This window comes from Megalops cyprinoides, chromosome 15 (genome assembly GCF_013368585.1).
Source record: "Megalops cyprinoides isolate fMegCyp1 chromosome 15, fMegCyp1.pri, whole genome shotgun sequence".
Taxonomy (NCBI): domain Eukaryota; kingdom Metazoa; phylum Chordata; class Actinopteri; order Elopiformes; family Megalopidae; genus Megalops; species Megalops cyprinoides.
In genome coordinates this window covers 34,000,061-34,013,931 of record NC_050597.1, presented here as the reverse complement: position 1 = coordinate 34,013,931, position 13,871 = coordinate 34,000,061, and the positions used below count along the sequence as shown (strand labels likewise).

The window sequence follows — 13,871 nt, the reverse complement described above, 5'->3', positions numbered from 1 at the left end:
TTCATGACTATTCATGAATCAGAAATGCTGCCAATGTGCAAATATGTACCATACAAATACACACACCAACTTTTAAGAACATCTTATGCCACGATCAGACTCATAATCTGTTTTGAATTCCATTTATATACAAAAAATCCTATGCTTGACTTCTGTTCAGAACATTGGTGCTGTGACTTGATTTATGGTTCCATGACCACAAGAGATCAGGGGCTCTGTGCTAGGTATGGCTGCCCAAATTGTTTTTGTGGGTTTCATGTCTGTATACTTGCCCTTGGTTAATTTCAGAATGTCAACTGCATACACATTCAAATAAAAAATGGGAGGGTAATGCATAAAAACGCATTCTCTAAAAACACCTAACTTCTAACGACAGTAACAGTTTCAAGATATCTTGCAGGTTTTGTTAACATAACTTACCTCCAGCTCCAGTTCCTGTGGTTCATCTTCTGAGAGAGGTATGACTGCTATCTTGGTTATCTTGTAGACACTGTGGTCGCCTGGCAGCTTGCCAACCAGTGCTTTCTGTCTGATCATGATCAGGTCTAGAGGAAGATCTGTCAACAAGAGAAAGGCAGGCATATGTCACAGATGCACTACTTCAAATATTCAAAGGGGTGTGATAGCCAGCATTTCTGCCTGGACGCAAACACTCACACACAGATCTATGATTAATAACAAGGCCTGAATGGTGTTTATATTTTACTGAGACGTATGCATCAGGAGACACTGAAATTGAGCTGAACTAAAAATTAAACTGGCACACACTGATTAAAAGGACATTTTCTCTAATCCTATGAATTCAAGTTTAATGTGAGATACTGGAGGGTGAGCCTGGGTGTCTCTACTGAAGAACATGGAAGGTGAACAAGACGAAGCAAGAAGGGAACTGAAACTGTGGTTAGACCGTTAATAGTGTGCATTAAACATCATGAACACTTCTCCCCACTCTCCTAATATATCCTCACATACCACACTTACCACCTCACCACTCGCTTAATATACCCTGATATACCACACTCACTGCCCAACCACTCTCCTAATATATTCTTCTAACACTGTCTCTGCCCCTTTCCTTACCACAAATACAATTCTAGCTGCTGTCACTGAATCATGCAGTGAGGTATATCAGTCAGCTCATCCTGTACTCCACTGTACAGCCCCTCACCTGGGCTCCTCTGTTCCTTCTCCTCTCTCAAAGTCTGAAAGGTGTGATTTTCTAAACCCTCACAAACTGACCCCCGAACATCTGGATCCTCTCTCTTCTCCATTGATCTGTTCTCCTTCATCTCTGACACCTCCCTCCTCTCTGCCTGCTTTCCTGCTGCCTTCAAACAGAAATGACTCACACCTCTCCTAAAATCCCACTCTTCACTCCTCCATTACTGAAACACAAACCACTTGAACGTCCTGTGCTTAAACTATTCACCGTGTGCTTTCCTTGGGTGGACCCACTTCACTGGCCCCAAACAGTCTGGCGTCTGCTCAGAACACTTCCTGAATGTACCACTACTGAGGGCAAGGCTTCTTTGCCTTCTGGTAGGGGGTCCTTCTTTCAAGCAATGAGGTGCTCCTAAGTCACCCTAAAGTTTGTTTCCCTCATACAGAACATTTAGGACCAGACAGCAGGACAGCCACAGGCACTGCATTGCCAAGCACTCTAATGTGGCTTTCATTGTTTCTACTCTCCTCGTAGGCTGGAAGCTGCTTTCCTGTTCCCATGTAGCCAGCTGAGAATTTATCAGCCCAGAGTTTGGTTTCTGATAATCGCTAGGTAAGTGTGGAATGAGCAGTCTTTTCATGAAAGAGCTCACAGTTTGCCATCACAAAATTCAAAACCTGGCCCAGCTATGAGGCTCCTTAGATGAGGATATCCACTATAGGGGAGTGTGCTCTCTGAGGATGAGTCATGATGCCTATAGCAAAGCTTTTCTGACTGCTATACATTCTTTTTTTTTACCATTTTTGGTACTACACTTGTGCCCACAGGGTACTACCAAGCACATATTGGAGGTATCAGTCTGTATAATAAAGTAGAGAGCACTAATCTGGCACATAGGACATACAGGTTTCTGTAGTCTGCCAGATGTTGCTGAGCTAATTTGTTCCTGGTGAAGTCCATCATAAGGTAACACACAGTGCTATGAAACCACAAATAAAACCTTGATAATATGCCAGCTCCAAAAATGTCCTGATCTGGTTCTTGGGATATGGCTCAAACTCTGAGATTCTATTAAGTTGTAGAAAATGTTATAAAATATACTATGCCATATTATGCCATTCGGGCAGACAGACCTAGCAAAATTAGAAGGCTACAGAGAGAAACTTTACACAACAGAGGAACAATTTTGGTTGGCTAAGGGACAATGTATGTGTGTCCAAGTTAGGGATGGGTATTGGCACAGATGCCCCGATTTGATTCTATTCCGATTCACAAGCCAACGATTCGATTCAATCCGATTCGATAAGAATGAGATATGAAATACTATACAGCAGCTTTCCATATTTGGAGAGATGTTTAAAAAGCTCTAAAGGGAACACAAATTTACAAATGCAGAGTCACTGGAAATTGTGAAAATCACTAAAGAAAACGCCGAAGGCTTGTATGGTCATGCGCATCTTAACGTCCATTCGGACAACCGTTTGCATATACGTCCGTAGTCCCATAAGGTTATAATAAAGATTAAAAATCCAGATCGCAGAACGGACGTAAGCAGACGTAGCAGATGTAACCAGACGGAGCGCAGGCAACACTTCCTGCACCCAACATGTCTATCTCATGTCTCATGGAAATAAAGCAATTGCGCTGCCAGGCATATGGTACAGTACATAGTATACTGTATAATACATATGTCTTGATAGTAATAATAAACGCCTATGCTAATGTCTTATGTAGCCTATGTACTGTACTGTACTCTCTATCGTTTTAATGTGAACTTTGCATACTTACAATTAAAAAGTTTACCGTATAAGTGTATGCTTCGACTCGTAAGCAGCAGCATCCAATCTCCTGCCTATTCCATATAGGTTTGCTAAGTATATAGTATGGTGTTGGCACAATGTCCAAATCACATAACATCCTATTTCACAGAATGTATCGTGGACATTAAGCGCCGCATGACTGTATACCAAAATTGTTTTATTTGAGGAACACATGGGCATAGTTCCTTAAAACAAATCCAACCTGTATCGTTGCCTACTTATTAATGACACAAAGCAGCAGTGTTTGCATCAGTTAGTTCAAGGAAAGCTGGTTTGTAAGGTAGCTACAATGACTGACAAAACATAGCTGACTGCCAGTAGCAACTCTGCAATTGTGAATGTTTTCTTGCTAGCCTAATATGAACAACTAGCTAGCTAGCTACCAAGCTGATGAACATGAACTAGGTTTCTCTTGAATTGCACTAAATTACATTGCATTTGTGAGCAAGTGTTGTGGTTCAGTTTAGCTAGCTAGCTAGTTAGGTAGCTAGGTTGTGGTTGGGCACTGTATTAAAGTTAAAGCTAAAAAGCTGTGACTGCAGTGCACATATATATGAATATGTATACCAGGCATCTCCACGATTTTGGACACACTTCTCCATACATCTTTTTATTTATATCTCTGTATGTATCAAGAGACAAATTGTAGAGCAGGGGTGGCCAACCCTCTCCTGGAGAGCCACATGTCCTGCATGTTTTAGATCTCTCCCTACTCCAACACAGCTTGTTTCTCCAATCAACTCATGGTTTTCTGTTGCTAGGTAGAAGAACTTGTATAGAAATTGCATACAAATAAATGAAGAGAACAGGTAATGCTTCTGTGGAACAGTACCTGGAAACCTGAAAATACCTGCGCCCTGGAACCGCAAATCAGTGAATGCATGAAAGACAGGCAGTTGGCTGTAGAACACAGTTTTCATCACTGGTTCAATAATTACTCCATTTTATCTTTAATGTACTGATTAGTACAGACTTTCAAAGCAAAGTATGAATTCCCTGTAATTGGCCTTGGAATGGGAGACTAAGGGGTTATGGTCTAATTACATTATTACAATTTAGCACATGTTTCTAGAGCAAGTTACAGTTACAATTTTGTCCATTTATACTGCTGGATATTCACTGAGGCAATTTTGGGTTTTGTACTTTGCCCAAGGGTACAACAGCAGTGCCACAGTAGGGAATTGAACCAGCAATCTTTCAGTTATGAGCTCTGCTCCACATCACTATGCCACACTGCTGCCCACAACAGAGATTAGCTACATTAATCTCTGTTCTTTTCACCAAACAGATTTATCCCTGTGTAAACTCAACTGCCCTCCATCATGCTGTAAATGAGGAAGCACCCAAGTGTCGGACTTACCAGTGTGAAGCTGGATCTTCCCTATAATACCCTCCACCAGTCCTAGGCAGATGGGGTTCCATGCCAGCAACAGGTCCGTGGCTAAAACACAAACAGAGTTAGAGTCCTGCTGCCTTTTGAGGTGACAACATCTGGTGATTTTCCATTTCCGAAAAGCCACTGGGGATTAACACAGGATAAAGCTTGGCTGGCGTGGTGCAATGCACTGAATGACCCGCATCCAGCTGAAGAGAGGAAACACCCTCTTGAGACGGCAAAGAAGAGAGATATCACACCTTCATTGCTATACGCTCTCTAATATTCTCTCACTTAGTCAATGCTGCAACACAAAGAGACACTAAAGGCAACCAATCTTTTTAGTCTAGCCAAAATGAAACTGGTAGCCAAGATTTTTTCATTAAAAAAAGGTTTAATAAAGTGGAATATAAAGGCTATCTCAAAACCAGCATTCTCAGCAGAAAAAGTGGTATAAGTGGAATTTAATTAAAGGTAAATTTTCCACTAAGTAGTAGTTTTTCCAAACCGAATTATAAATGTATGGAATTGCTACCTAGTCTTGACAAAGTACTAAATTCATTCAGGTCTGGTCGGTATTCATTCCTTTGAGTCCAAAATGCCTTTAAAAGTCACCAGTTCTGAGAGGTGTAGGCTATAGCAGTGAGAAGCCGGAGGTCAAAGCAAATTTAGTAGTACTAAACAATAATGATAATGTTCAACACCACACTTATTCATGCAGTTGCAAATGACTTTCACAAAAAGCACACAAACATTTTAATATTAACTTTATCCTGGCATCTAATATGAATGTATCTATGTAAAAATGCTGCAATCTCTGGGCCTTTTGCCTTGGAGACAAACCCTACAGTAGGCTTCAGTCCCTGAATCATTGGCTGAGCAGCTGATGTGTCTGTAACAGCATTCTTACACAGCTGGGACATCTTTAGTGTGAATCCACCTTAAGGGGCTCCTCCATACTAATAAAACACATATCAAAGCTTCCGGAAGCCCTAATGGATATAGTAAATCCCATAACTCAATATCAAACTGTAAAATTCATTCTTTCTTTCTTGCTAAATTAAGTCTGACTCAAGCCTTGACTCATCCTGAACAGAAGAGGTGTCAAATGCATCCCTCTTTTATCAAGAAGCACTCCCCATGGACATCTATATACCACCATCTCAAAAAAGACACATGTATTGTGAAAGAGTCCTCAAGGGATCATTCATCATTTGAATTGTATTTTCTGAAGGGTCCAATAGGTTATGTATTTCACCAAATGGGGAATCTGTACACATGGCAACCCCACCACTTCACCACTGCAGACCAGTTATAAACTATTATGATAAAATACATCTGAAAATTACCCACCTACATTGACTGCTAGACACAGAGGTACAATACCCGAATAAAACAATTCACAATTCACACAAAAAAAGAGAAATGCTAACTTTGACAGTTTGCTTAACTGATTGTGGTTATACTCTGCATTCATGTTCATGGCACTGCTCCAGTGCAATGGATGTGCACCATTACTCTGCTAAAATGGTTAAATGACTCTTCTGTGTTTCATGTAAAACCGGTGAGGCTAGCTAAGTGGCGAATCCTGTTTTTCCACTGACATGTTGCCAGCACATTGGCTTACTCTTGTGAATGGTGTACTGTAGTACTTCCCAGTTCTGGTCCTCGAGACCCACTGTGTAGCCTGTTTTTCATTCTAGCTCAGCTCTCAATTCATTAAGTTTGATTGAGCTGTTATATCAGTATTAATCTCTATCTTCACTTAAATATATGCTCTTAGCCCTTTGTTACAAACGTGGGTTGTTGGAAATGTGTTTGTTCTAACAGAAGTATACACATGAGACATATGTGGAAGTTATTTAAATTGATATTAATCCTTTAAGCATATTATTACTATAAAGAAGTATTCCTTTTTTATTGAGAGTAATTAACAGCTCATTGGGACCGCAAACAAGAAACTGAACAATTATACTTAACCAGTACAGCTGTACCAAATTTGTGGGGCAGATATGAAGACCTAGCTGGTTTAGAATGCCACTGGTAAAAAAGTAGGGCTGCCCCCTAATAGTTGACCAAATGTTAGTTGATGACAAGAGCATTAGTCGACCAAGTTTTCATTGGTCGGTGAGTCGCAGAAAAAAACCCCCTCAAACTCCATTTGGGAGCTGCGCTGTTAAAAAGTTATTAGACTATGTCGGGCAGGAAATCATCCAAAGCATGGGATCATTTCGAGCGTGTAAAGAATGACCCCAAGAAGGTGACATGCAAACTCTGCATGCAAAGATTACCATCACCTCAAACATGACTTATCATCTGAAACATGTAGGGGAGAGTAGGGGGAAACGTAGAGGAGTAACACGGCGATTTTCTCTGAGCCCATACAAGTCTGATACAGTATGCCTGACTGCATCAGCATGTACAGCATGCAGCACCAGAACCACGAAAAATCACGTGGATACATCATACTTTCGCGGAGTTATACCCGAGAAGCTGTTTTTGATCACAGAAAGTAAATTCACTCAAGTGGTAATTTTTTTTGGAATGACTAGTTGTGCCTATTGTTTCATGTGTCACAGTCATGATCATTTGACAGATTAATTAGTACTTTAACACATCCTGAAGTTTGCCATGTCAGAGTTTCTCAGTTTAGAAGCAAGTCAGGTTTAACTGTCAGGAATCATTGTCGGGACTAGGGGTGCAACAAATAATCTATGTAGTCGACTAAAATTGATGAACAAATTAGTTGCCAACAAATTTAATTGTCAGTTAGTTGGTGACATCATTGCATGTTTTTCTTGCTGACTTTGAATGCTCAGACATGTAGACTAAGCTGCGTTGCTTTTACTGGAGTGAATAATACAGATGGCAACACCTTCACGACTAAAGACCTCAAAAGTGTGCCAGCATTTCACTCTTAACCCTTTCGCACGTAACTTATTTTATGCTCTGTAGCACGCGCGTTATGTTACATAGTTTGTTATGTTTTCATTAGCATTATTAAGTTTCTCATAGTTTTCAGTTAGCATTTGATATATTTTTTAACGTTAAATCGCTGTTTCCTCAAAGCTAAAATTAGCTAGAATTTTTCCAATCTAGTTTTCTAATCGCACTGGTTTTAGCATACATGCTAAACGGTTAATCACACTGGTGTAGCCTTACGCGCGAAAGGGTTAACTCTGCCAAGAAGGTTGTGAATGGCAACATTTGCAAACCTGACCTTGCCTGGCATAGGAGCACATCAGTTATGCTCGAGCACATTGGCTCTGTGGATGATGAAGACTCGTCTCGTTAAGTTGGCATAGCCAATGTTAATGTTAAAAGCCATGTTACTTCACGTTATGAGCTGTAATGTTTTCTATTTTGAAATACATTTTTTCTTGACCAATAAATTATTAATGATGTTCAACATACAGGGTAGCAAATAATAACCTCTTATTCACAACGATCTGTTCACATTCCAAATGTGCCCTAACTTTACAATGTTAAACCAGAGCCCATCTGCTATTTAGAAATTCTCTGTTTAAATGTTGCATCATTGTCATGGTGACGTTTATGGCTGGAGATAGTGTTGCTGCCGAGTGCACAAGTTTAGAGAACACCGGAGAATTTGATACTGTCTAAATCGCAAAAGATTTCTACAACTCGTGTCTATGCATGCGTGCCCAATGTGGGTTGCATTCGAATTAGTGATGTTACGTTCGCGACCCATCCGAGCCTTTTGAACGGCTCTTTGGTATGAACGAAGGGATCCGAGTCGTACTTGAGAGCCATTCTTTTTATCGCTGCGCCCAAATTTCACTGCCTGCCCCAATTCATTCAGTGTAACATAGTGGTTAAGGAGCAGGAGTTGTAACCAAACAGTTGCTGGTTCAATCCCAGAGAGAGAGAGAAGAGAGAGAGATTTTTTCCACCGATTGTTTCGTGGAGGTTATGTTGTAAAGCACAAATACACAATGACATCAGGTCTTAATTCGAATGAGTTATGGGTTTGTTGGATCTCCATGGATGGCTTTCTTCAAAGGAAGCAGACTTGTACTTCCCAGCAAGCAAGTGCCCTCACTGAATTAGTCCAACCTCAAGCTAAATTTAAAACATTCCTTCATCTCGTGCTTTATAATCCGAATAGTCGATTATTCGTTTCAATAATTGATAGATTATTCGACTATCAAAATAGTCGTTAGTTGCAGCCCTAGTCGGGATGATTGTAACAGTTGTTTCTTTCATCCCTCTACAATAAGAACTATACTTATTATATTATTATACCGAAGTCATTCCACATTTGTACAAAATAGCACCTGGTATTGACAGAACACACACACAAGTTGTTGATCACAACAAAAATTAGTTTCTGTCTGTAATGTTATCTTACAAAATGACGTTTATCTGAAAAGTGCTACTTTCATCCCGGTTCTCCCCTAAGTACCCTAACGCTTAGGGTACTTATTTTTATGCAATGTAGCGTGCTGTACATGGTTCACTATGTTTTCATTAGCATTATTAAGCTTCTCATAGTTTTCAGTTAGCGTTTGCTATATTTTTTAATGCTAAATCGCTGTTTCCTCAAAGATAAAATTAGCTAGAATTTTTCCAATCTCGTGTTCTAATCGTACGTTTTAGCATACCCGCTAAATGGCTAATCACACCAGTGTAACCGTACGCGCGAAAGGGTTATTCCATTATGCTAAATAATTAATGGCCTAATTAACATTAACGAATTGCAAAGTTAAGGCTATATGCAGCTAAATAAATATATTGGATAAGCCTAATAGCGCATATGACAAGTGTTCGCGGGGACTGGGGAAGCTAAATTACCTCGCTTACTGCATGTTTAACTTCATGTTCTGTTTTTTATTTATCATTTCCTTTATAAGTTATTGTGTTGGTGTTACATGTTCATAAGTTGTATTATGTTATACTGTGTTGAAATAAATTAACAAAATGTTCAGTCTCCTTGCTGGTTGTTCCGACACATTCAGAATCATTGCCGCTTTTGCCGTTAGCATTGTCATTAACAGGCGGCTCACTTCGAGCATGCGCTTCTAAAATTTATATTTTAAAGGCTCATTATTACGGTTTTGTATTTCTCTGTACCGTAGCACAGTGGTAACAATGTTACTTATAACATTCTTCCTCAGCCCTGGAACTCAAATCATTTTCTGATGCCCCAAAAATATATATTTAAATAATTGAATTAACATCATAAACGTGTGACGACTAGTCGACTAATGGCTTGAACTAACGACTGCTAGTCAACTAGGAAAATCTTTGGTCAGGGACAGCCCTATAAAAAAGTTCTCTATGATTATTCACTTATTAATTTAATTCTAGTTATCTCTGATGGTGTTTAAAGAAGCACATTTTCAGAAAATCATTGAATTTAAAATGAACTGGTGGTTATAATGAACAGCTCTAAGCTCTAAGTTGACACAGGGGGTGTGTATCCCAAATCTAAGTTCAATATACATGCTAACAAAGATACCCACTTCACTCAAGAAGAGTATCATCTCTTTGCTCAGATAAGTTTCAAATGTTTTTCATGTCTGGAAAGACAGACCATCAACAACCTCAAAAAAGACTCTCTTTAGCTAGGATATCCTATTTATCTTTACTTCATTGATACAAATATACATGACTCCATCATTACATTTAATAGAGTTGCTGGGCTGAAGAAATGTATCACAACCACACCTAGTTATTAGCAATACATGTATGGTCTTATTCATAAAGAAAATTAGAATCACATGAACAATGAAGTATGTGCACCCACCAATTTCTCATCCATGGTCATCATGATCATCGCAACAGTTACACCTTTTGTTACATTATGTTACAGCTGTTAAGTCAAATGAATAAATAATCATGATCTCATGCAAATCCTCAATTCTGCCAGTACATCCTGTTCCTACAGAATCTATTTAAGCAACTGATCCAAACTATCATTCAGGCAACCCTGGTTATATAACTGATTCTTTAAGGAACCCATACTAAAAAAAATTCTTGATTCTTAAAACTGATTCTTCTCAAGTCATGGACACATCTCCCTGTTGGTGCCACTTCTTAGAAATTCAGCATTTCACAGTGCTGATAATCAGATTCACACAGATCATCTTCACCACCTTCACCATTTACCACTCTCGAGTCTTGACCTCCTGGCCACTCTCACAGTTCAAGTCTTACTTATCCAAGTGCTCAGATTAATGACTCTCCCTCTGTGCTTCCAGAGTGAACAATGGTGTTCCACTAGAATCTGTCCCTGGGTCCTTACTTTTTATTCTAGCTATTAACTCTTACACGGAATATACACAGACACAGTGTACATAGACCACATAGGGTTACTGATACTCCACAGTTTCAGATAATAAGCTTGACCCGTTGCATTTATACGTGTTAGAGCACAAATTAAACCCTAAAGAAGCTTGCATCAGTGCATTGCAAGCTTCACCAAATGCCAAACTGGGAGCAAATGTTTATTTGGCCTCTCTAGCAATAAAAACAACATCCTTTGCTACATTAAAATATAACCAAAACAAATACTCAAATAGATTTCGATGTTTACATCATAAAAATGCTCTCAAATGCAGCGTGTGTATTGTTACATTACAATTCTATTTCATTTTCCACACATCAATCGCTGCTTTGTTTAAAATTGTAATTTAAACGATGACGTTAAATAAAACGGAAGACAAACATTCACGTTATATTTTGAAGGCGTTTGATAGGCTGATATTTTTAGACTAAATAAACGTGTGGTTTATGAACGTTTGAAAATACTGCAATCATTAATTCGCTCTGGGTTCAAAATAGCATTAAAACAATATTTCACCTTCACCTCCAGCAACAGTCTCAAACCTTCGGTTTTTCCACTTTCCGACTGCTTCTTCGGGCACAGCCCGGCGTGTGTATTCATGCTCTGATGAGAACTAGCTACACACCTTCCTCGAAAAGTAGGACAACGGATACAGCAGGAGGCATGCATGAATTAGATGGCGTAAGCAGCCATCATTGGGAAATGTCGGTAAAGTTCGACCAGTTTACATACATTCAATGCCACTTTCATTGTGTAAGCATGACTGATGACATACATTTACAGAAAAATCGTTGACACTGAATGCAAATTTTAGCCGGATCAAACTGAAAACGCGATATATCGACTGAAGCTCTCCATAGCTAGCTGGCTATCAACTTCCGTCAATGTCCGTCCACGCATGACAAAAATACCTTGTTTAGGACAGTCCTTATTTGTGTGCCGAACTTGTGCTTGATTACCACCGGAAGGTGGATTCTCCAGAATAAACATGTCGTTAGCGAACAAGCTAGCTACATATGTTAGGAGAAATAAAGCGGAATATGCATTATTTATTTGCCTGGACAACTTACCAGGTCTGACTTCCATTGTCCCATCTTTTCTGCTGCACCAGAGTGCGTGCTCTCCGCTCTGTAGAATGTAATGATCTTTGGCTTGAAATAGCTCCATTTCGACTATTAATGATGAATAGCTACACTAAGTAAAATTCCGAACCAGACAGGCAGCTCAATCGTCCATAGTGCTGTATGGTGTTAGGTGCTGTTTTTTTTTTTTTTTTTTTTTTTTGGTTGCTGGTGTTGTTTGCTTTGGCTATAATTTACAACCGTGGTCATCCATTGACTTTAAAAAACGAAGAAAAACTCCGTTTCAGAGGCAATCCTGGGGCGATCATTTGAAAACATCTTTCTGTTGACTTCCTGTCAGCTCGTGCTTATAGATCTACCGAATCCATTTCCTGCAACGTAATGACATGTGACTCTACTCGTCATCCGAAAAATGTCTCTTAAAGTGAACTCATAGGATCAAGCTTATCCGCAGGCAAGGGTTGACCGATTTGATTCCAGAAACACTCAAGGATAGAGGGGTGTATGGGATATGTGAGAAGCAATTTTACTTGGCGATGTAACAGCAAACGGATATGTGCTGCATATGGTGCTTAGTTGCGCGGCTTAATACAAGTGCAATCACTGTCACTATTCATCCACAGGGGGCGCAAAGACATTGCTGACATTGGGTATCTATTAAGTGCCTTGTTCCTTCATCTCGTTAAAAAATGTCATCGGCTCCAGTAAACAACTAAATTGCTCTTCATAAATTCGGATGCATAATATTCTTTTTTTGTTGATTTTACACTTTTATTTCATACCTTTTCACAAAGTAGTGGTATTCAAATAAATAGAAATAACCCAGTGCAGTTTCTTAACCCTCTCCTGGAGTACCCCCTGCCCTGCATGTTATAGATCTCTCCCTGCTCCAACACAGCTGATTCAAATGATCAGTTTGTTGTTAAGCAGCGTCAGGAGTTCATAACGAGTTGATCATTTGAATCAGCTGTGTTGGAGCAGGGAGAGATCTAAAACATGCAGGGCAGGGGGTACTCCAGGAGAGGGTTGAGAAACACTGACCTAGTGTACAGTGCAGGTGCTTCTTAAAAGCAGAATACTAAATAAAAGAGGAACATAGTTTGTGTTTTAGACAATGTATTTCTTTTAATTTGAGAAATGTCCTTCAGACATGGAACAAAACATATCTGAAGCGCTCAGTATTTTATACAGTCCTTTAACAAATTAAATAATGTGACTTAATTTTTTGAATGTCAATATACAAATTGCTGTTGCTGTACAAGCTACAATGCTCTAGCCCAGTCAACACCCATAAATAAATTAAAACAAAAATCATAGTTTGACTCGCATTACTTACTTTTAGTGTCTCCATATTAGCTGCCTCAGCATCCTCATTGCTGTCTATAATTAATTACTATAATTATTTATTATACTTACAGTTACTGTGTTTTATGTTAATTGGTTATTTGCATTGTAATAGTCTCCATCTAGTGTGTTTGTGTTGGACTGTGCTAATGTTTACTGTGTTTTATGTTAATTAGTAATCTGCATCATAATAGTCTCTCTCTAGCTGATTTGTGTTGGACTGCACTAATTGTGTAGAAAAAGCAAAAGTAGTTCTAGCTCTCATTGAGAGGGAGCAATATAGTTTTTCGGCTATTCTCCACACTCTGTTCCCTTTCACAACCCTTCCCCACCTCCACCTCCTTCCACCTTCACTGTTTTTGCGATTTCACATCCTACTTTGAGACGAAAGTAACAGACATCTGTAACAGCTCCCAGTGGTCAGTGCAGGCCCCAAGTCACACTGCAAGTGGTTTTACTGCCAACCCACTAACTCTCTTTCTATTCTTGGCTCTTTCTAATGCTTTCTTTTCACTGAGGGCCACATCACTAAATTTCTAGGTCATCGAGGGCCAAATAATCGTTGACCATCCATTCAAAAAGGGCAACCATGAAATCTGCATGGCAGTACGATTCGTTTTTTCAAGACAGTTTGAACACCTTTTCATTGGGAATCAGTAAAACAATTACTAGGCTAATTTCCCATTTATTTTATTTGATTCCATTTCAATACATTTCCAACTTTTTTGTTTCATATCTTTTAACATAGAAATATTAGAGATTGGCGGTGATTGAGCCC

At 39.3% G+C, this 13,871-nt stretch overlaps 1 protein-coding gene across 1 annotated transcript in view; it reads right to left on the bottom strand.

Annotated features, from left to right (window-relative positions):
* The window catches only part of inpp5f (inositol polyphosphate-5-phosphatase F), a 48,146-nt gene extending 36,031 nt beyond the window's left edge, over positions 1-12,115 (bottom strand). The window contains exons 1-3 of the mRNA XM_036547093.1: positions 11,738-12,115; positions 4,343-4,423; positions 421-557 (exon numbers count right to left, since the gene is read on the bottom strand). Of these exons, the coding sequence (XP_036402986.1) occupies positions 421-557; positions 4,343-4,423; positions 11,738-11,834 (315 nt within the window). The 5' untranslated portion in view covers positions 11,835-12,115. The remainder of the gene's footprint in view (positions 1-420; positions 558-4,342; positions 4,424-11,737) is intronic.
* Positions 12,116-13,871: the final 1,756 nt, after the last annotated feature.